The following is a 23612-nucleotide window of genomic DNA, read 5'->3' as shown; positions in this document are numbered from 1 at the left end:
AATTAGTTCTGTCTGCTGAGTTTTTGGCAGACTCCCACTTAGCAGTTCACAACAGGCTGCACTTTATGTCAGCCTACAGGCTCTCTGTCACAGAGAGACTGCCAGTGGCAAGGACTGTACTGCTCTATATGAATGTACAGTAGCTGGTTTGTCACGAATAGACAGAAAAATACAAGGCTGCTGCAAGTATTCTGGAACTCTGATCCTTAAAATGATGGCATCAGAGGAAAAAAATCCTAAATCTATTTGTAATGGGAAAGCTCCAGTTCTATACTTCAAACCAGAACATTAACTTTTTTTTTAAAGCAAAAAGAAAAATCAACATGCAGAACAAAGACTCTAAGCTGATAATTCAAACAAAATTTTCTGTCTTTGAGTGGGCAAAGTTAATAACCATTTTGCCACATTCCTAAATCAGTACAGGCCAATTTATTAGCTTCCAGGAAATATGATCAATCTTTCTGCATAACTGCTAAACCTGCAAGGTACAGATGGAAACATGGAATCCAATCCCACATCACTGAATTAAGAAACAGAATTTGCTGTTAATTTGCATTATGTCACTGATGTCAGGATTGGGCCTTTTGAGTGCAAATCATCTTTTGGCAAAACAATGTAACAGCATGTGAAGCAAGCCAGAAAGCACAATTCTCCGAGCTAGTAGTGTGCTTCATGTTTAATTAAGGTCATTTTAAACAGATGAGGCACAAAAGTGCAGGAATACAAACAACTAACCAGGGGCTAAGCCACTTAAGTTTCAACTGTTCTTCAGAAGATTACTCAACTTGGGAAGCCAGACATACTTGCAGATGCAAGAGAACTTTTAGATTTTGCCTCTGGGATGCTTACAAATTTACTTCCAGTGATTTAACACTACTATCTTTTCAGGAAATCATCCACAACTGTCTTAAAAAATTGAACAGCTTTTAAATCAGAATTCCAAGACTCTCAGAAAATCTGCAACACTAACAAACATAATCTCCACCTCCAAGTATACTGTAATTGTTGAACAGATAATACTTTAAAAGGATAGAGGGATAAATAGCATGCAGTCACTGAAAACCTGTAGAATTACAACAGCATACCTTACAAAGAATATTACTAAGACATGAGAACATGGAAGGTATAGCCAAGGTTAGAGTCCCTGTGATGCACGCAACTACCCATGTCTTCCATTTTTAAATCTTTCTCCAATTCTTGTGGATTCTGGTGACTACACATTTCACAGATTCGTAGAACAACCCAGGATGGAAAAGACCTTCAAGATCATGAAGTCCAACCAGCAACCTGGCATACCAAGTCCCATCACTGAACCATGTCCTTCAGTGCCACATTTGAAAATACGAACACAATCAACTGGAAACAACAACTACAATGCTATGTAGAAGAGAATAGCTGCATTGGATGTAGCATGTTAACTAAATGAGCATTCAAATTTCAGACAATATTGGCTTGGCAAAGTTTTGAGGAGGCAAAACCTACACTAGAAAGGAATTTGAAATTAGTGACTATAAAGTAAGTCACAATAATATTATAAAACAAGTTCAGTTCAGTGATAATTCAAATGCAGATTCCCACCAATATATATGCCTAAAGTAGAATACATGCTACTAAATTACCTCTAATTTTCCAGTAATGACAAAAAAAAGTCTCTATGTCATGAAAACTGAACTCAACAAATAAAGTGTATAGAATCACACAACTTTGCGACATGGACCAACACATGTATTTGAAATGACAAAAACTGCTTCTAAGGGTATTTAGAAGAACAAAGCAAAGTTTCTGAGGAAGCCAAGGAATGCAAGAATGTCACATCCAGATGATAACTATTCTGTTACCTCAAAATCTCTGTTCCAGAGAACTTCTGGCTAAACATAGCTTTCATTTTTTAGTTTGCACATATCAAGCAAGTAAGTCATAAAAAAGGATACAATAATACTGCAATATGCTGTAAAGATGCTTTTAGATGCAAGCAAGAAGTTATCCTAAAACAGGAGCTCAACACTTAACTTCCAGAAGGAAGTAGCTGAGAAGTACAAAAAAAAAAAGGAAAAAAAAAGTTTATCTCCTTATCTCCTCAGGAATTTTAGTATCAAAATAGCTTTCATAATTATTCTAGAACACTATATGATGTGGTATTCACTATATCACTTAATATGTGGCCAAAGAAAGATATCAAACCACACAATCAAATTGTAGAGAACTCAAATGAAAAAAATTTGATATATATCAGGAAGCTTTCAGAAACTTGCTCTATGAAAAGGTCTGAGGAAGACGTAATGTGTTTGAGTGTGCCAGGATTGGAGTAATTATGCTGATGAGAAGAACACATTTTCTTTGTAATATAAATGCAATTTGAACAAAATTTCAAATTGAGTTTGAGCCAGCTTTTTAATATGAAAAAGCATTTAGCAGTTCTAAAAAGCATAAATGCCATGCCCTTCCAAAATTATTTCCACTCAGCATTATGCCATCTGACATACTTTTTACTCAGGTGATTGCTCATTTTGGAAATTTCTGCCTTTGCAGAAAAAATAAAAATTTCCTACCATTAAAGCTGAGAGAGAAGAACACGTACGTATTCGTAAAAATCCCACCAGATTAAAAGTGGACAGAATCTTTCTCTGAGATGTCTCTACACTGCACACAGGATGAGTTAAGTTTTTTGCACAAGATATCAGTCAGATGGGATAAATTGGAAGGCATCCCACCTTACAGCTCTTCATGATGTTTTAGCTCGCTTCTTCAAAGGCAGACAGACAGTTTTTGCTAAGTCAATTTCTCCTCCTTTTCACCACTTTAGAAAAAGCTCTCTGCCCCTGGAATTAGCAACCTTCTTCCCTTCAATATGCAGCCTTCTGCCCAGGTCGTGATTAAAGGGAGGTGGAATTTTCTTTAAGAACTTTTTAACTGAAAATTGTTTGAAAACAGGTATTTGGACTAGACTAGGAATTTGAGGCATAAGTTCATGGAGGACTCTGTATAGGATATATAAAACACCAGCTTTGCTTCAAAGATGACAGACTCTTGGTACTACCATTTGTTTCATCTCATTGGAAAGTATGCTGGAGCCTAGAAACATCAGCAACTTGAAAATACTGTGCAATCTGAAATATTAGTATTTAAAAATTTAAAAAGTTACTGTTTCCCAGAAAACTTACTTAATTTTCACCAAGTTTCCTTGCACAGTTTCCCTTATGCCAGACACTAAACTGAGGAAGGAAACCTCTTTCCCATAACACTCTCTTTTCAAACTCCTACAACCGGAAGTATCATATCAACACACACATTTACCCTCACAAATCAGTCATACAGTCTTGTCAACGCTTACTTAATCTTTAAATTTAATGAACATATGATCTAAATAACTGAAGTGACTACTCCATCTCAACCTTTTATTCTGTCCGCAACAATAAAGCAATTCTCACAAGATTCCCAATTAATACTTGACTCTGCCTACATATATCCCAAACCTTTAGAAAACTTCTCTTACAGACTGAATTGCTTAAGTATAAAACATACTTTTTACTATTCCATCCTCCTATGATTCTCCTTTCTTCTCACCTCTGGAACTGTAATCTGCTTTCCTCTTTTTTTTCCTTCTAAGCAACATGGATACACATTATCACATTTTGCGTTTTTCAACTACTTAGTCTTTTTTCCCCAGGCCAAAAATCTCAGGTTGATGTCATAAGAGGAGAAAGTCCCATTTCTCATCCTGTTCCACAATGAACCAAGCTCTGATTTAAAAATACTGTACACAGAATATTTTAAATAAATATATGAGTATTTTAATTTTAAAGTTTAGAAACTCTACAGAGAGTTTTAGAGATAACAGCTAGCAACATTAAACCTTGCTATCTTCTAGGTTCGTTAACCTCCCATTCAAAATACAGATCAGACAAACTTCCTTCACACTTACTATCTATCAAACTAAGTGTGATGAGACTTCAAGCTGGCCAAAGCTCTGCTGCAGATTTGCGCAAGCATTTTTCTTACAGTGAGTTCCCTACTGATGAACAAACAAGCTTTAAATGTAAAAGCCAGCGGTTATTAGAATAGTTAGCCCTTTAAAACAAACAAACAAAAAACTCAAAGTGACTTAGACAAAAGTAAAATTAAGGTTTATTAAAAAGTCACTCATGTCCTCTCTGATCTTCCTGGTACTTTCCCACACGCTCAGTATGAGGCTAATCAACTCTGCAGCTTCTTGGACTGTAGGAAACCTTACGCAAGTTCTTCTAGTCTCTAAGAAGTCTTTATTTCTGCCAACAAGGAGGCCTGGCTATGGCTGCTGGAGATGCATCTGGCACCAACTCCTTTCTCCTCAAGGATACTTCCTCTCTAAAATATAGTCACTGTATTAATGGAAGATACCTGTTTCATTCTTTGAACATTAACACAAACATAGAGGTATCTTTGTCTTTCCACAAACACAGCTAACTTGGCATCAACCTGGAGCAGGTCCTTTTGCCCAGAGAGAACACCACCACTCAAAATGTCATTTGGTTTACAATTACAAAAGTGATATTTTCTCCCTTTCCTTCCCTTCCCAAATGTGTGGTCATTTAAATTCCTTAAATTTGATCTATAATTGTATGTATATATATACATTTGATGTATAATTGTTTCACGCTATCATCATTTTATCATTTCCACCATTTATGATGATTTCATAATACTAATGGCTGCATTTCACTTAAAATATAACTAGTCATAATACAATTTTGTCTTTAGCATGAGTCTAATCATGGCCTAGCGCAGCATGAACTTTGCTTTAAGATCTGCTATAAAACAACACACTTCAGTGACACATACGGGTTTCACTGTTAAGAATTTTTGAAAAGCTAAGGTCACTTTTTCTTCCCTAATGTACAGTCCTTTAGAGAAGCATTATAGACTTGAACATTACATCCAGACTGGGTTGTGGTTACAACTTGTTATTGTAGGATCTCACAGTAAATTTGAAGTTCTTTTATACTGAACAGAGAGAGGAGTAGAAAGTTGGCAAAGGGTACACTACATGGCCTTCTTGGTAAATATTTGTAAAAAAATACTCTCCCATTAGCTCAGTAACAATGAATGAATGATGAATACAACTGAAACCCTGCATTTGTAGAGTTCAAAAAATTGAGTAAGTTTTCCTTATTTTGGAAAAACAAATTCCATGACCAGCTAACCACATGGATGTCTTCTATGGGAAGAGGTTGCTCCCCTTCCACAGTCAGCAAATTCACAAACAGATTCTGTAACTCTGCTATACAAATGGAGGGGCCCATTAAGATGGCATTTGAAATTCTCTGCACAGCACATACACCAGTCTCTAGTCTCTTGACTATCTTATCCCACTGTATAACAAGGAGACAGCTGAGCTCCTTGATTCTGCAGACATATGTCTCTTCTTCCCTTTCTGACAGTAGAGGCCCTAGCTCTGCTGATGCCGTTAACCAGTTCTGTTGAACTGGAGAAACCAAACACTCAAACACATATGTTTTCTGTGATATTTGGATAAAAGAAATTAAGGCATTTGGCTTAAACATTTACATTTGTAACTCTGGATATCTGTAGTCAACTTTTTAAAATTATCAAACATGAAGTTCTTAAAAGTCTGCTAACAACCAGTATTTAACACTTATATGATCTGTTTATTTAACCACACATGCGTTAAGTCTTGAGGAAGAGGACAGCAGACACAGAGGCTCAGGAAATATCAAAAAAAAGTGCCCGCAAGCCTAGCAGAAGATGACAAGCAGCCATATTCACAAGGCATGAATTTGCCTTCCACAAAGAGCAACACTTACTGGCATTTTATACAACACCTAGATACAAAAACTTGTATTTACCTGATCTAATCTAGGAGTTGAGATTGAATTAATGGCAGGAAAAAAAAAAGACTCCTTAACCTCTTCATGAAACGCATCTGACTGTTTGATCTATTAGCACCCCCTTTTGGTCAACTGTTGGAGTTATATTCAACAAAAGTAGATACTATGGCACACATCAGATCACAGCACAGAGATGAAAAGAAGTCCAAGAGGAAACCTCATGAAGGGTGGAGGTACTCATTAAGAAGGAAGTCTGAATGGAGTTTTAAGTATTCTGAGACTGAATGATCAGATAACCAGCAAGCGTGCACGTGCAAATGCTGGACTGAGCCCTCTGACACACAAAATAGATAATAATAAATTGGTTTTCTAAGAATGGTTATTTATGATTATTATGGCATTTATCAGGAATAACAGAAGCATCACAGTTTACAGTCACCATAAAAACTGAAATTCTGAACAGGAAGAAAATGAAAAATCTGCCAGGTCAGAACTCTCTATAGCACCCAGCCTCATCTAGTGCTGCAATTTAATAAACTAAAAACAAGTTAGTAAAATGTTCTTTCATGTATAATGCAGACATCAATGACATTTTTAAATCATTTCAGTTACAGTTCAGATCACAGCATTCAGGTCTAATATAATGCACTGTTATATAGAAGGCTCATAAAGCTGAACTTCTGGAAGGTAAATACAGTGGGATGATTTATTGGTAGTAGATTTACTACTGTAATACTGTAACTAAAGTGACAATGACTTATCAGTCATTTACGATATTTTATTTTTATCAGGATATATTTATTATTCTTACAACATAAATAAAATATGGGATAGTTTATAATGCCAAACAGTCCATGTGGAAACCATGTGGCTCTGTTGTGTAGTATAACCTGCACAAATAGCTTCTGGGTTTGGAAGCAAAGCAAATTTCCCACTTACACACAACTACACTCTCAAACATTAACGGCATTATTTGCTTGCAAACTAGTGCTAATTATAAACACTGCAAAGTTGGTTTCTGGATGGATGAGAGAAATACTGACTTGTTTAATCTACAGTACTGTCATTTCTGTATTAAGCAGCAAAGAAAGACCTACACTGAAATAGAAATGTATGAATACTGCATAAGAACATAAAAGTTCATATGCAAAAAATATATATATTCCAGGTGTGCATTTAATAGCTAGGGCAGGAACTTTTTGTGCTTTATTATCAGGCAAATCTATTTACAAAAAGAAGCACTAGTCATCTAAATACACTGAATAAACATGACGATAACTTCTAGCATTTGACCCATGGCTTAGTGTACATTTTCAAAGCTAAATGCTAAACTGGTTTGCCTTTGGAAATACAACTTGTTTAATATTTCTAAGTACTAAGTACTTTAGTTCTTTTGGGTTCTGCTATAATTATTCCACAGAGAAGGAAATGCTCACAACAGCCGTGGCATCAGCTGAACCACAGCACTACGCAAGCACAGCTCCAGATCCCAGCACTGCCCTAGGATCAGAGCAGATCACTGCAGCAGATCACTGCAGAGCAGATCACTGCAGCCACCTGTATCACTCCAGTGAAGTCCCCAGGACAAAATCTAGCTCCATTAGCTGCCACCGCCTTCAGGCATTGCAGCCCTTCCCACAGCTCAGCTGTGGTCAGACAGCAAACACAGGCAGGGATAACACACTCCTGCAGAGCTATGTAAGTGTCTCTTATCATGCTCTTTGAGATCCTGCATTACAGGAGAATTAGCTAGGTGGCTGCATGCATGCCACAAGTGTATACACGATGAAAACTACTTGAGCTGAGGAACATTTGAGGCAAAAATTCACAGAGGTAGCACAGGTTCACACCAGTACCCAGGCAAACACAGGCTTCACATCCCAAAAGAACTTTGAGCAAGCCCCAGGATGACACCAGACTGTTTCTCAACCCTCTGGTATATATAAGCTCAGTAACTATTTGGATCTAATGTCATGTAAGTGCTTCTAGATCCCTTCATGCAAATAATTCTAATTATTCTAGCCTACCCCAGACAGTAGTGTATAGACTAGAAATACTTTAGAGAATGGGGCTTAGGACATTATGAATTACCCCAAAGTTTTTAAGCAATATTTGTGGTAATCATAAAACTCACTAGATTTGATGTATCATCTTTCAGCAATATGATCTATAATTCATAAGATGTTCATGGACTGTCAGGTGGCAGAGGACCAATGAATAACTGCCACCTGTGCAGCTGCCAATCAGCAACTTTTCATTACACACTACTCTTAAGCAGAAAACCTAATCTTAGAAATTCATCTCAGATCATACAGTTGAGAAGGCAGGCTGCCTGTGGACCAATGGAAACCTCTTGTAGGCAAGTCAGCTGAAAGACAAGTAATACCAAAAACGCTGCATAGCATGTATCAACTATCAACTGAATATTATATTATTTAACTAAATGGAGTTATGTTCCTCTCATTTACAGTGATTCAAATGAAAATGTAGGTGACTTCTTCATTTTTCATAACTATGAAGCCACTTCACTCCTCCTCCTGTTTCAACTTTTTGTTCCTTTTTAATCTGAGAGCATAGTATACAGAGTTTGATTTATTCTTTGTCTGCTTCTAATCCCAAAAGCTCAGTGCTGTTTAGTTAGAAAGCCTAATAAAGCTAACAAGGAATTGGGGAAAACAATGTGGGGAGTAAAGACAAAATATACAGGTGACATATTTGCTGTTTGTGCTCAGTAAATGTCAAATTTCTCCCCACACATACATTCATATAACTAGACATTAAGAAAAACTATGCTCTCTTTATAGCAAGAACAACAAAAGTCAAAGGGTTTAATTCCAAAACTGTGAGGAATGAAACTAATGTTCCACAGCCCACCCCTGTGTTAGGGAAGCCTATGCATTTTGAACAAGAGCCTTTGAATTATGTAAAACTAGACAAGAAATGCAAAGATACAGGAAATGTACTCAAATTGTTTTATGGCAAAGCATGGTCTTGCTTTTTGTCCCCATCCTATTCTCTTGATTTTGCCTTCCTATTTGACTGAGTGTAGAGGTTTAAGCAACACTTATTTGAATAATCTCAACCAAATCTCAAGGTCTACAAAACATAGCTGATAAATTAAGGCAAGTTCGTTCTTATTTTAATGTCCTCAAACACTTCTAGCGTAAACTACTCAACTGTATGTAGGTTGCTCTGAAAGTAATATCTCCTATTTATTTTTGTAGAAACTACAACAGACACAAAGAGCACAATAACACTACTTGACAAAGCAAATTCTCAACTACAAAACACCATTTTTCAACACCGTCATCAGTGTTACCTATGCATTTTCACCAGCAGTGAATAAGAGCTCTTCATTTTGTGGTGTAACAGATGTGCCTAGCCATCCAGAAAGTGGCTTGCATTTCATGTCACTGTTGCCAGTAATGAAACGCACCACTCACCACTTCACTGTGCTCACACCCACTGTTTGGTCTCCATAAACTTTCAGCAACCATTAATGAATGTCAGTGGGTGCCATTTTTTACACGTGAAGGAATTCAGTAGCACACCTTTGCTTCACAGAATCAAAGAATCACTGAGGTTGGAAAAGACCACTAAGATCATCAAGTCCAACCATCAGCCCATTGCCACCATGCTCACTAAACCATGTTCCTCAGTGCCACATCTACATGTTTCTTGAATACTTCCATGGATGGTGAATCCAACACTTCCCTGGGAAGCCTGTTCTAATGTATTACCACTCATTCTGAGAATTTTTTTTCTAATTCTTCTGTCTGACTTTAGACAGAAGATTATCAAGTTTTCAATTCCTTGGAGTTTCAGCCCAGCACTGAAGGGGCAGCTGCCAGCCCTGAGCACCAAATAAAGATAGTGGTCTGCCACAGACATGGGGTGAAAAATCCTGAAGAATAAACAAGTTTTACGCAGACAGTCTCAAAATTGTCATACAACTTACAGGATCCTTTCTATTGGACTAGATTTCCAGAATCAGAAAGCGAAGCTCTGATTCTACCTTGCAAGACTTCAAAAGACAGTGAAAATCAAAGCTATTTACTACACTGGATATTAATGGATAGGGGAGTCCATTGACCAGACAAGGGGAAAAACATTGCTGAAGGAGTCCTTTCTTGCATCGGGAACAGGAAGAAATTCACCCGCGCTTCCATGTCAGATGCTACTATTTCAGACTGCCCCTCTGCTGCCATCTGTCACACAACAACAATACATAATGTAATATTGTTGGGAAGGCTAGCCTCTACTGCCATATCATCAATGCTGGCCTTTGATTTGTGGGCCAAGAGAATAAAATAGGAGGCATCACTTTCAGAGCAGACGCTGTATAAAGAATGAATCCCTTGAAGAATTACAGCAAAACTATGGTTTATAATTGTTCATAAAAGTCAATTAATCTATGTAGTTAGTAAGCCTTTGCTGTTGGGCAGCTATGAAGAAAAATTTACTCAAGAGTTACCAATTTTTTGTTTGTATTACTTCATAAACATCACAAGCAAATGGCTCACAAATGGAACGTGACAGACAGAAGGTCACTTTCCTGAATCACACGTTCTCAGCAGTTGTTTTAGATGAGAATGAGATAATCTAGCTAACACTGAGGATGATTTCACTCCTTCTTTGTCCACTTTATATCAGCAACCTTACTCTTCAGTTTCTGTCCTGAAATCAAGCTTTTGAGCTCAAATCCTCTTTGAACTGTTGCTATTCTATTATCATCTGCCTTAGCTACTCTTCGTAATACCACACAACTTAATCAACCTGACTGTCCACGTTATTCCTTCGCTGAAACATTCCAACTTCCCCATTGTACACACCTCTGAGTCGAACAAACAACATGGTATTTCAATAATTCTTTGCCCACTGAGTGACATGAAGATACACCAGTGATGCCATCTTACATGCAAGAATAACTGTAATTTGAGTTTTCAAGTCAGCCTGAGCTGTAATACGACAGCCTGAAGGCACAGGCTGCCAGACTACATGTCAGGGCCCTGAGGGCACTAACAGGCCTTAGCAAATCCAACCAGCCTCACCATGGGTCTCCAAACACACCAGGAGATCCACTTAAGCTCAGCTCTGGATCTTCAGACCTTGCCTGAGTGACATGATTAAGTGTACCTTTCTACAGTCCTGGCTCTGGCTCTTGTCTCAATCCAGTCACTCAACTTACAGCACTTCTCCAGACACTTTTTGACCTTGTTGCCCGGATGGACTTAGATACATTGCAGCTTGTCTTCAAACCTGTCTCTGGCTCTTATCTCCTGACTGGACTCCCCAGGTGGAGCCTGGACCTGGCTTATCTCTTAGCTATATCTGGGACTATTAGCAGATCCTATTATCAGTACTCAATTCTGTTCATGTTGAGATGACTGCCCTGGTCAGTTGCCCTGGTCAGTGAGGGCACTGTCGTTGCTTGGATCACCTTCAGCTTCCAGCTTACCTTCTTTTCAGCTGGACTTTAATGCTCCCTTACAACTTGATAATCATGACCTCCTATTAATTGCAGTGTCAACCATTTCATGTAATATATTTGCATCTGTTTTTCAGCATCATTACTTTGAAAACAAACCAAAAGACTTAATTTTTACCTAGTTTCTCTATCAAGACCTAATTTATATTTTATCACTTTCTAAAATAGACTAACCACACAGACTTTTCTTGTGTAGGTAGCTGTAACCTACAGGGCCTATGGAAGTATCTCCAGCTGAAGTTTTACAAAGTTATCACATCAAAACTTCAAACTTCAGTTTACATGCAAGTGAGTGTAGCAGTTACATGGCATACCATACAAATATCTGCAGTCTTGAGACAACTACTCATGAGAGATAAGTTACTGTGTGGCACAAGAATAACTGTTAAGTTACTTAAATGACATGTACTTTGAAAGAATAGTTGACTGCACTGTCATTCCATAGTTATCTTAATTAATTTTCTTTAATGTTAATGTAAACACATCCTAATCATTTTTTGAGAACTCACCTTTGAGATAAAAGCAACCTTATCAGCTACTGTTCATATATTTGTGTGCTCTCCTGTACTTTTATTTATACATTGACTCTCTCCTACTCCACTGGTACTACAAAAGGAAAGCCTTTTGCTAGCCTTCTTTCACTGTCCTACTATCTGAGTAGCTATTAGCTCTCTGGAAGGAGACTACTGCTTGCTTTTTTCTGAAGTGACACAACTGGTGCTTCAAAGTGAAACCTACCTTATTCTTGAATTCCAGTTCAGACAGCAACATACAGATTACTTGTCTCTTTTTCTGGTAGGCACAATCAACTTCAGTGTATGACAAAGCATTACTGCTGCTGAATTTCACTTTAGATAACTTATGTGGTACATATAAATACACCTTGAACACATGATACAACAGTCAAAACTGCTGTATTAGGAGCTGTTTCTTTTCTTAGTTCAAAATATTCTACTGAAGGGAGTAAGCCACTTCTTCACTGTTGGATCATTAAATACAACTCTAGTTTCTTAACGAAAAATGCTACTTCGTAAAATCATTGAATTCACATCAAAATATCCACTAAATCTAATTAAAACTACTGAAGTACTCAAAAGAGATGGAGAATTAAACAATTATTCTATGCAATAAATTTTTAATATATTTCAATATAAATGGCATCACTAACACTAGTAGGACATTATCTTGTAGGATTGATAGCAAATGACAATCATCAGAAGCATATAAGTAGTAACATTAATAGAAGATCAGTCTTCAAATATTTTACATAAAATGCATTATATGTGAGTTTTAAAAAAATTAGTAGAAACTGTCCATGAAACCCTTCTTGCAAACACTGCAAGACTAACCAGCTGCAAGAAGTGTTTGCCCACACACATTCTGGAGCTGCCCCCAGACTGTCTAGTCTAGTCAGAAGTTAATTTACTCCCTCAGCATCAGTCACAGGTCAAGAGAACATTACGACGTACACAAATTACTGCAGCTAGACACAGCCTGTTAATAAAATAGTACCTAAACATACTTTTACATGGGCTAGGAGAGAGCAACTGCACCTAAAAGTTCAGATAAAAGTATGCCACTAATTTCTTAGGAAATATACATTATAAAGATAACAATGGTTAAATTTTCAGCTTGCCTCCTGCTAACTTAATGGTATTTTTTGTTATAAACAATAATGGACATGATCCTAACACAGTATGGAAATTTTGTGACACATTTAGAATCAAATTCTTACAAAAAATTTAAAAATTCTATCAAAATCCACTCTATTATTGTGGACAAATGAAAAAAAATAAGCGGATAAAACTACAAAAATAAGCTCTGAAGGGTTATACAAATTTACTGAGACTTCTAGTATAAAAGATGTTTGTGAATTTGTTCTCATTTTTAGAAAAACTACTTATAGTAGCTTTGAGCTTCCCTGCTCAGCATGTCAGTGCACGTAACTTTTCTCTTATAACAGCTGATTTTGTATACAACAGCCAATTTGGTCAACAACAGAAAAATCAATAGCCGCTGTGGGTGCTGGAGTATCTAGTTTTCCTCAGAATACTACAAGTTTAATTTCAGGCCTTATGTTAACAAACAAACAAAAGAAGAAAAAAAAAAAGCACACAAACATGGTTCAAAAACGTACAAGTTCTGTTCTTAAGAACAGATTCTTTCTTGCATCACTAAGATCAGCATAAAGCACAATAACTATGAACAAGAGTTCCTGTTACTCCCAGACAGAATCAAGTAGTGATTTTGCTTTTGTATCTCCAGAAATTTATCTTACGCCTAACACTATTTTAAAGCATGCTTAATGTTCACAAATTCCTTAAAAGAACGAAATCAACAGACAACCTGTCACATGTCAGGGATGACTAGAAATTATTACTAGACAAAGTAGATCATTTGTTCATTGAATAAAATGTCAGCAAAAGCAACATCCAAAATTGTGAACGTAGCTTTAAGTTTAAAATACCAGTCATGTCAATTGTAATTAGAGTTTCAATCCTCACCACTCATTAGCATGGGCTTAAAAACAGGCACGATTACCCACAGTGCTACAAGGGAGACTTAGTACATTGGTCTAACACTTCCTCCCAGAAAAAGGAATGTCAGATATTTATTTTGGCTGTAGCTTCCTTAGAGTGAAAGATCAAAGCTGATCAATGAATATCAACTAAATTAACGAGTTACTTCTTTTTTGGATTCTAAATTATTCTGAATCTCATTTGTGCATTTTGCTAGTGCCTGCTTTTGTGAAGAATAGCTTTGAAGGTTCCTACAAGTCCCCACAGTTCCTACTAGTCAGAAATATGAGCCCAAAATAACCATCCTCTGGGCAACCACATGTAAATTCTGCAAATATTGCACAGAGTTCAGATTTATACTGGGAAAATATGGTCAGTTAAATCATAATACTCAAACATACATTAAGGGAACTTCACAGTCATTTTCACCAAAAAGTATTTTCCCAGACTAAGTTAAACATGCAGAACAGTATACGCTAAACCACTACAACTAAAGCACATTTTATTATTTTGCTGACAGATTTGAAATGCTAACTATTGACAGATAGCATTCAAATTCCCCTACTCCAAATATCCATCTAGCATTTTTTAATCTATAAATTTCTTGATTTGACAAAAATGATTTAAGTCATTCTAGCACACTGAACAAAAAATCTCTCAAACTGAGAGATACCAACTATTTGATACCAGGAAATATCACCATAAAATCCTTCTTTATAAAAGAGTTTATGCTGTTGGGTTTTTTTGCTTGTTTTGTTTTATTCCAAAATAAGAGTCCTTTTCAAACTCAAGATCAGAGCCTATTTTAAACTGCCTACTCTCTAAGAAAAATATTATAGTCTTCTGCCTTAGGATATTAGTGATAACAAACTTAATCTGACCTTGCATTTTAGTTTTTTCATCTCTCAATCTCCACTCCTCTTCAAATCTCCAAAGTAGGGGGAAGATCACAATGTTCTCAGGTCAGTAGATTAGGAAAACGTTATTTTAGCAGGAAGTAACTTTTTTTTTTTTTTAATATGCCAGACTTTAGGTAAGTGATCTGTAGTTCTAAGGCCGAACTGGGTAGTTGCCACTGGGCTGATAGCAAAGGCTTTCAGATATTTTAGAGTAGAGGCAAGCCTCCAGCTTATTTAGTATTCATCTGCCAATACAAACATACAGTAAAAGTCTTCCTTTTTTCCCTCTATTAAACCTTATATTTCTAGAAAGGCTGCCACTCCTCCTTTGGGATTCTAATTCCAAAAGTGAAGGAAACAAATATAATTAAAGTAAGTCACTCTAAGTTATACTCTCAGCTATAAGCAGCAATTTAAGAAGTCTCGTCAGGAATGTTCTGCTGTCATCACCTCCTGCTCTATTTACTTTACTCCAATTACATTAGACATACAGCTATTCCCAGAAAAAAAAAAAAAAAACACCAAACCTTCTCTCCTTTTCCCCCATTCTCAAACTTTGGCCCTCCACATCTCTTTTCCCAGTCTGATCCTCTTACATCCTTACCTTTCTACTGATCCTCACCCAGAACAACCATGAAACTATCTGAACTTTATGAAATGTTACTGGAAACCTAAAGAGTATTAAGGACAAGAATTAGGAGGTTAAAGGGTATGAAACATACTATTTTCCACTTCTGTGTTTCATCTGTGAAAGAATTCATCTTGATAGCAACATTCTAATACCCTGAATGTTTCACTACATCCAAACTTTACTGTTCTCAACTGGGCCTTTCCAAAGCTTCCTCCTTCCATGCAAAAGGAAACAAGGAACAGTCCTTTACCTTGCTCCTCATACTGCTTAAGGTAGGAATTAAAAAGCACAACTCTGGTTCACCGGAGTTGCTGTAACCTAGCATGGATATGGATATGCATATCCATTAATGATGTACCAGTCATGCTGGCTTGTTGGCTCTTGCAGGACAGAAGTAAGAATTATTAATTTCAATATCCTACAGAAAGCACTATAACAGAACTCAAGTTATCAAGAAATCTCTGCCTTTTAAAGCATGCAAAACTGATGGGGCAGGAGTTCCTCTTTCACAAGAAACAGAGATCATTCAAGAGAGAAGTTGCTATGAAAAATAATCACTGGCAATGCTTTCAATCATGGTGAATGTTTAAGATTTGGCTGCTACAATCTCTTGTATCCATGCACAGTTATTGTTTGAATAGTGTGGACAGAGTCAAAAAGGCTGGGTTTTAAAAAAAGTAAACAGCTATATGCAACATTTACTTCTCCTGCACTACTGCTGTAGGCTGTCTGCAAGATCAGACAAAGACTTGCTGCTGCCTACAGTTTTGTTTTTAAACTGATATTCATTAACTGTACAAATTGCAGTGTTTTTCATCTTTTGCCCCCCTTATATATTTGTCTCTCCACATATTGCACCTCAAGTCTGCTCCAAACTTCCACGTCACTAAAATCTGACTGAGAAACTCCCTGGAGCTTCATTCGGCATTTCAGTTTAGAGCTGTACTACTGTGTAGTAGTACAGTTTGATTCACCATACTTTCTCTGATATGCATTAAAAACAAAAGAGAAATTCAAAATATTATTGTAAAATTCAAGTTAAACTTGAACTTTTAAAAGGCTTTTTTTCCCCTCTAAAAAACCAAAAGGCTATGTCTAAGTACAACTTATACAGTAAGGGCAAGATCCCTACCAACTTTTTATCCTTATCTTATCCTGAAATTTTAACTCAGGTAGTGTCTGTAGATGCAGTCATCCAATGGAATCAATTTTGACAAATTTAAATGGTGCGGAACTACTTTTTTTTATTAGAAAAAAAATCAGAGCTTCTGATGTCTTTCAACCTGAGAACATAACACCTACATTATTGCATATGGCATTTGCGAGAATGTGGCTAGCATGCACAACAGGTGGATGAAACAATAAATAAGACAACTTTTGTAATATGTTACTATTCCAAATCTTAAAAAAAAATAAATTAAAATTTTAAAAAGGCACTTTGGCTAGCACTAACACCGGCTAAGCAGTGTTTCTATTACCTAGGTACAGCCAAAGGTTTGTGAATCTTTGTGCAGCTATCTGATCAAAATGGACCTATCACTGGGAAGTCTACTAAGCCATATGCAACAAAATACTCAACAAAAAACAATACTAATTTGAGGAAAACAAGTAATTAAGAGGAAAAAAAATTGTATGAAAAGTTAGCAATTCTCAGAGAAAATAAATGTAAACAAAAGACAAAACATTTTCTGTGTTACTGATGAAAAAGCAAGGTAGCAACTGAACAATGAGATAAGCTTCTTCTGCATTTAGAAGTTCTTTATTTTTCGACAAAAATGGCTTCCCCTTCTTTTTCTGTTTTGAGCAAACCTCTTGCCAACTATGCATATGCAAATGGAAGAGTAATATTTAAATGGCATCCCAGATTTCCTCATTCTCTTGAGCATATGGCATGAACTGAGTAACAAGCTTTCTACTACACAAATGTCCTTAAGTCCTCACTCTCCTAACTTCAGGTGTCTATTATGATGAATTAGCAGAACATTCTGATCATCCTTACCATCTTTACAACATAATTACAAGAAACAAGTAATAGATCCATTATCTACCACTGAAAAGTGGTAAGAACAATCCATTATTATAAAATGCATGAACTGTATAGCCAGATATTACACCTGCATATACAAAATGTTCTGTTTCTGCAACAGAAATGATTCTCTTTGTATCGTGACTGCAATACCTTGTGAGACAAAGGGACTCTGAAATGCTAAGTGATTTTGGAATGAATAGCTGATTCTCAATTTAGAATAAATTTGTTTGTTCTTCTAATACAGAGCATTTAAAGTTCTCTTTTGCCAGCTCAACCTACCCACATTCTCCAATTCAAGGCAAAACTGTGATCTTTCCCAAGACAATGCCATTTAAGAGAGTCCCTCCTTTGTTTTCCTCCTATTCACATGAAGCTGTACTATTTAAATTATACTCTTAAATCAAATTCTGGTTGATGGTATCTGAGCGGTCAAATTTTATGTAATTTTGAAAGGCAGACACATGAGGTACATCCTTCCCACTGAGATCCAATTCAGATGAACACATTCAACATAATTTTAAGATCATGAAACAATAGATCTTACATTGCGAAAGCTTCAAAATTGCAATCCCAGCTGCTAATGGTCTATCAGGATTGCCATTAGACAGAAGAAGGACAGACTCATCAACTGCTGCTTCAGTGATTTTAGCTAGACATGCATGATTTCCTAAACATATCAGAAATGCTCTATGTACTCTTAATTTAGCGCTGAACAACTATTTCCCAGCTGTGTTACCAGTCACGAGTTCAGAATCACCAAGCCAGTAGGACATGCGTATTCTGAACGCTTAAACATCAAACTGATAAATTTAAACTAGGTGTCAGAGGAAGACGTACTATGTATTTATAAGAAACAAATATAACTCATGGAAGTTAGAACAGAATCTCTTGGCAATATTGAAAGATTCTCTTGGGAACTGTTTTCAAAATCAGAAGGCAGCTGTCTTACTCTGTAACTGCAGTTCCAAAAAATGTAGAACTATCAGAATTTATGCAAGCAAAAAGAAAAAAAAAAAACAAACCCAAAAAACACTTCAAGTAAAACTGTTGCTTTAAGTTTTAAACTTTAATCCTACTGTGAACAAACAATAAACTATATTATTCCCACAATTTCAGCAAACAACATGAACCTGTAATTTCAAAATTTCAAAGAATCCTAGAATGGCTAAGGTTGGCAGGGACCTCTGGTCCACCCAGTCCAACCCCAGCTCCAGCAGAGACACCCAGAGCAGGGTGCCCAAACCACATCCACGTGGCTTTTGAAGATCTCCAAGGAGGAGACTCCACAGTCTTTCCAGGCAACCTGTGCCAGCACTCCATCACCCACAAAGAACAGAGTGCTGCTTGGTGTTCAGGGGGAACTTATGGTGTTCTTGTTTGTGCTCACTGCCTCTTCTCCTGGCACTGGACATCTCTGGAGAGCCTCGCTCGATCTTCTTCTTATCCACCCTCCAGATAGTTCTGTATATTGATGAGAACCTCCCCCAAGCTGAATTCTCCATGCTGAATAGTCTCAGTTCTCTCAGCCTTTCAGTTTAGGAGACAAGTGACACTTCAGTTCTCTCCTCATCTTCTTGACATTTTGCTGAACTGCTTCTGGTAGCTTCATGTCTCTCTTGTACTACTGCTACTCTTTGTACTTCTGGGAGCCCAGAACTGGACACAATACTCCAGGTCTCCAGGTTCCAAGGAAAATATTATTCTCAGTCTTCTAGCACATGATGATTGCAAAAATGTGTTAAAGTTTAAGCACAAAGAGACTTGCAGTGCTTCTCCCTGCCTCTTCTCCAAGAACCTTGAAGATTTACAATCAGGCTACTTACCCAAGGAACATGCAACATATATTCAACTCCCCCTGAGGCAAATATCTCCAAGATCCCCCTTAGTAAAAAAAAAATTAAGGTACCCTAATACTGTAAATCTCCTTCTGTGGCAGGGCAGAAACCTGAGGCAGATCCTATTCCAGAAGAAATGACAACTTCAGAGTCAGGGCTTGTTTCAGGGCAGAAACAAGCACTCAAACACAAACAGCAAGTTTCTGCATTAGCAGAGATGAGTTCCTAAATTCATATTAATGGATTCCAGAGCATTTTTATGAGACTGAGGCTTAATTTTCTGCACTGTAAAACAGGTGTCATTTTAAAGGGGAGCAGTAACCAATGGAACAGTCATGGCATAATAAAAAAGGTAAAAATAAAATAGTATGGCTATAGCCCTTTTATCTCTGAATGTGTGTATGCAGTTTTCTGGGTGTAGATTTAAATAAATATGTGGACAACACACACAGATATTTAAAATAATTACTGTAACTTTCCCTAACCCAGGAAAGCAAACCCTTCACAGTAAACGGCAGTGAACTTCATTTATTTTCCTGAACAGAAAAGATCTTACAAAACCTTGGGACACGCATAGAACACACACACAACTCTTCAACTGCAAGCTGCGCAATGCATTAAGTCCTTGATAAAGTCTCAGCTTCAAAGAAAAAACAAAACAAAACAAAACAAAACAAAACAAGGAAGTGCCAACAAAAATTATTGTGGTTTCCAGCATTATTTCAAGGATGACAGTGAAGCGTCATCGAAAGATCAGCTACGCATCCCCTGAGAAAAAGCCAAAGGCCTTGCGTTGGGGAGGAGGAGAAGCCTCAGAGTAACAGGGGAGAGGGGAGGGGAAGTCTGCGGGAGGCCAGCCACGACGGTTTCCAGGAGCTGTGGCCTCCGGGCGCCGCAAGGACGCGGGGTGAGCGGTCACGGCGCGGAAGGACAGGCGCAGGCCGACAGGCCCGGCTCCGCGGGAAGCCCTGTGCCGGCCGCCCGCTCGCAGCCCGGCCGCACCCCGCTCGCGGAGGGGCCCCGCACCGCGCCGCCAGCCCAGCGCCCGAGGCAGCCGCGGCGAAGCGCTAGGCCCGGCTCAGGCTCCTCGAGCGGGGCGGCGCGGCCTGCTCGCGAGCCCGTCGGTGCGGGGCGGCCGTGCTGCCTTTCGGCGAGCGCCCGTAACGCTCATTACCTGGTCAATGACAGGCGAACCGCGGCGGCGGCACCGCTCCCCACCACAAGGTGCCTCAGAGCTGCTGACATTGAGAGAACTGCCGCCATGACGCTCGCCGCAGCCACTGGGGGACGGCGTCGTTGCTGGGCCAAACCTCCTCCGCTCAGACAGGAAACGCGAAGGCAAGTGGGAGAGGAGGGGGCAGGGTGCGTGTGGGAAGGCTGCGTGCGACGGCTGGTGCCGGGAGGCGTTGGCGCGGGCTGCCGGGACGGGCAGACGAGGAGAAGCTGGGCGACCGCTGCTCTCCTGGCGTCTGCAGCGAGCACCTCTGGGCCTGAGACAGTCAGCCCCCTCCGAGCAGCCTTGCTGTGCATGGAGTGCTCCCAGAGCTTAGGGTGCAGGGTGTGCCGCAGGGTGCTGGGCCCCTGGGGGCTGCTCTGAGGCGTCGTGCCAGGCCCAGCGGCGTCGCAGTGCATACGGCACATTGCCCATCAAGGCCTGGAGCCACAGTGGCCTCCTACTGCCATGGTGCCCCAGTGGCTGGGGTCCTGCATCCTGCACAAGTGCGTGTGAATTTGCTGCAGCTGTGGCTCTGATAGTTTTGGCCCTGCTCTGTCTCATTCCATTTCCCAGTCAAAGCAGCACGCGCCCTATAACCAAAGCTAAGTTTTGGTCTATCTTCTAGCACGTTTTGGAACATGTTTTAGCTTTGTTGTCTAAACTACATTCGTGTTCTTGGTTCACTAGGGTAAACAAGCATTTAACATATGCTGTTCTTATAGAAGCTCTGTTCTGATTTTAAACTAGTTCTATCTCGTGCAGGTGAACAAGGAAGACCAGCAAGACCCTTATTCTCTTAAAGACATGCTTCTAATGTATTAAGAGGCAAGTTGATAACAGTACTTACGTCCTGGAATATGATGCTGTATTTGTAGTTGAAGAAGACAGATTGATATAAGGGAAGAGTCAGATACTGTTGTGTTCAGTGCCAAAACCTCAAATGACCTAGAGTTTTTGGAAACGTGTGGTGCAAATACACAGTGCTAGAATGGGATTTGTAATACTGTGAGGGACTGAAAAGTTTTTGGTTTTGAGGAAGAGAAGCCTGCATTCTTATTATTATTTTTAATATTGAAATCTGCTACAATTTGGGGGAAAGAAATAAAAAGCTTATCAAATGTTTCAGCTTCGAACTTACTGAAACACTCGAAAAATATGTAGAAGTGGTAGACAAAAAGTTGTGAAATTTCTGCAGAAGGAGATGTTGGTTTTAACTGATAGTATGTGAGCTGCTATGGGAGAAGCCAGCCTTGTTCTCTATTTTGACAGCACACAGTCAGATACAAAAATTCTACAAGCAAGTGAACTCAGCATTTCCCTGTCTCAAATAAAGTAAGACAGAAGAATGATAGTTTTAGTGAAAAGTTAAACAAACTTTTAACAAATTTCTTCTGCAGTTATCAAATCAACAGAATGTTAATTTCCAATGAGAACAAACAAGCCACATGCTTGTATTATATAATCCTAATTAAATGTCAGACCTGGAGCCATTATTTCATAGTCTTTGTATTAGGCAAAGGTTGCAAAACATTTTCTGTTGTAAATCATTCTGTTAGTACTTCCCACTCAAATATGTAATTTTCTACACTTTCTTCCCGTCAAATATTACTGAATTATGGGGAAATGAAAAAGTATAATATTTTTCTCTTTCGAAACAACAGCAGTCATGCAGAAAAAGAAGAAAAGTGAAAAATTGTTCTGGGCAGCATAGTACAAACAAAGTAAGGAAAGTAGTTTACCATTTGGGTGGTTTTATGGACAGAAGTATTTAAATGGAATTTTTCCATCATTAGTGGACATGGTCAAAGTTAGATGTATTGAGACAGCAGGAGTAATCTTGTAGCAGTGATGAACTGAACATGGCCTATACAGAAGTGTATAGAAGGGAAAATATGATGAGCCTTTGCATTTGTTAGTTTTTCTTCAAGTGTTTTGGGAGGTGGCTTTCAAAAACTCTGTTCCCCAAAGTTTTTGTGTTTGTTGTTTTTTTCATCTGTATCAGTTACGTATCTAGTAATGTATGTTCTCTCTCAGACTGAATCTTCATTCGTGTGCATACAGAGCAAGAACATCTGCACCTCAGAAACCCAATAATTTTTATCCCTCACTTGAAGGCCTGAATGATGGCAGGTTATAGGGGGCAAACATACCAACTCAGATTCACTTCAGCTAATCTAAACTTGTACCTTTTGTGATGGCTCAGCTGGGAGAAATCTTTCTTATCCTAGAAGCAGAGGGAGATTTAGGCTGTTCAAAGACATCAGCTGCTAAAGAGTGGTTTGGTGAGGCCAGTTGTTCTTGAGGGTCCAAATGTAAACTGAGGCAAGCTGTTTGAGTCTGTCTATTCTCTGTCAGTTTTCAGATAACCAGAGCTCATCTGAATACCTTTGGGGTAGATTCAGGTTTCAGGGGTTTTGCATCTGCTGTCTTCTTTCACTGTCAGAGATGGAAGCAGCAGTTTGGTCCTCATATGAATGCTTCTTACGGCTCACTTCTTTGAACTCCTGCTTTTCCTGCTACCTCTCCTGTTGGTGATGGGTAAAGAACAGGGTAGTACAGGGCAGCTGGAGCTTGGAGCTGTCACTCTATTAACTGAATACGTTAGAGGAAGGTGCCAAAATCAGGAGCTGCCTTTGGCAGCTGCAGAAACAGGACTGTCTTGTGCTAGATCACAGTGCCTGATGGGCTTGAGCATGTGCACAAGTTGAACGTGCTGCTAATTGCTAGCACAGTCCTTGGAAAGGTTTCTGCCCAGGCCAGTTAGCACCGTCCCAAACAACTTCTGAGCAAGTCTGGGAACCAGCGTGGACCAGGGATTGTTCCTAATAAGCTGTGTGGATGAGGCCAGTCTGGGTTTTGGATTGTGTTTCTGGAGCAGGGGAGAAAAGTAGAAAGAGTTTAGTTCTGTGGGTGTGAGCTGTGCCACGTAAGCTGAGCTGCATCAGGGGTACAAAAGGGTCCTTTGACTGTTTATTTACTACTATAAATGTAACCATAGCATTTGTTGCTGAAGTATTATTGTATAGTAGTCACAAACATGAGAGACTATTTCTGGACAAATATCCATAGCTCTCTGGAGACAGCATGTGTGGCAATTCCAAGTACACAGTTTACTGTGAAATTAATATGCACCAACAGTCCCCTTGCAGTCTGGTCCCTGAGAAAGGGTG

The 23612-nt window shown here is 38.6% G+C and overlaps 1 protein-coding gene and 1 long non-coding RNA gene across 2 annotated transcripts in view; one reads left to right on the top strand and one right to left on the bottom strand.

Moving 5' to 3' along the window:
* NDUFS4 (NADH:ubiquinone oxidoreductase subunit S4) overlaps window positions 1-20882 on the bottom strand; it is a 46695-nt gene extending 25813 nt beyond the window's left edge. Inside the window, exon 1 of the mRNA XM_021380736.1 lies at window positions 20401-20882. Coding sequence (XP_021236411.1) covers window positions 20401-20867 — 467 coding nt within the window. The 5' untranslated portion in view covers window positions 20868-20882. The remainder of the gene's footprint in view (window positions 1-20400) is intronic.
* LOC110389798 lies at window positions 20812-21272 on the top strand. The gene is made up of 2 exons (XR_002433387.1): window positions 20812-20945; window positions 21205-21272. It is a non-coding gene; the product is annotated as an uncharacterized LOC110389798 (long non-coding RNA).

The sequence above is a fragment of the Numida meleagris genome, chromosome Z (assembly GCF_002078875.1).
Source record: "Numida meleagris isolate 19003 breed g44 Domestic line chromosome Z, NumMel1.0, whole genome shotgun sequence".
NCBI lineage: Eukaryota > Metazoa > Chordata > Aves > Galliformes > Numididae > Numida > Numida meleagris.
The sequence above is the reverse complement of the archived record's forward strand: the minus strand, read 5'-3'. Positions and strand labels throughout refer to the sequence as shown.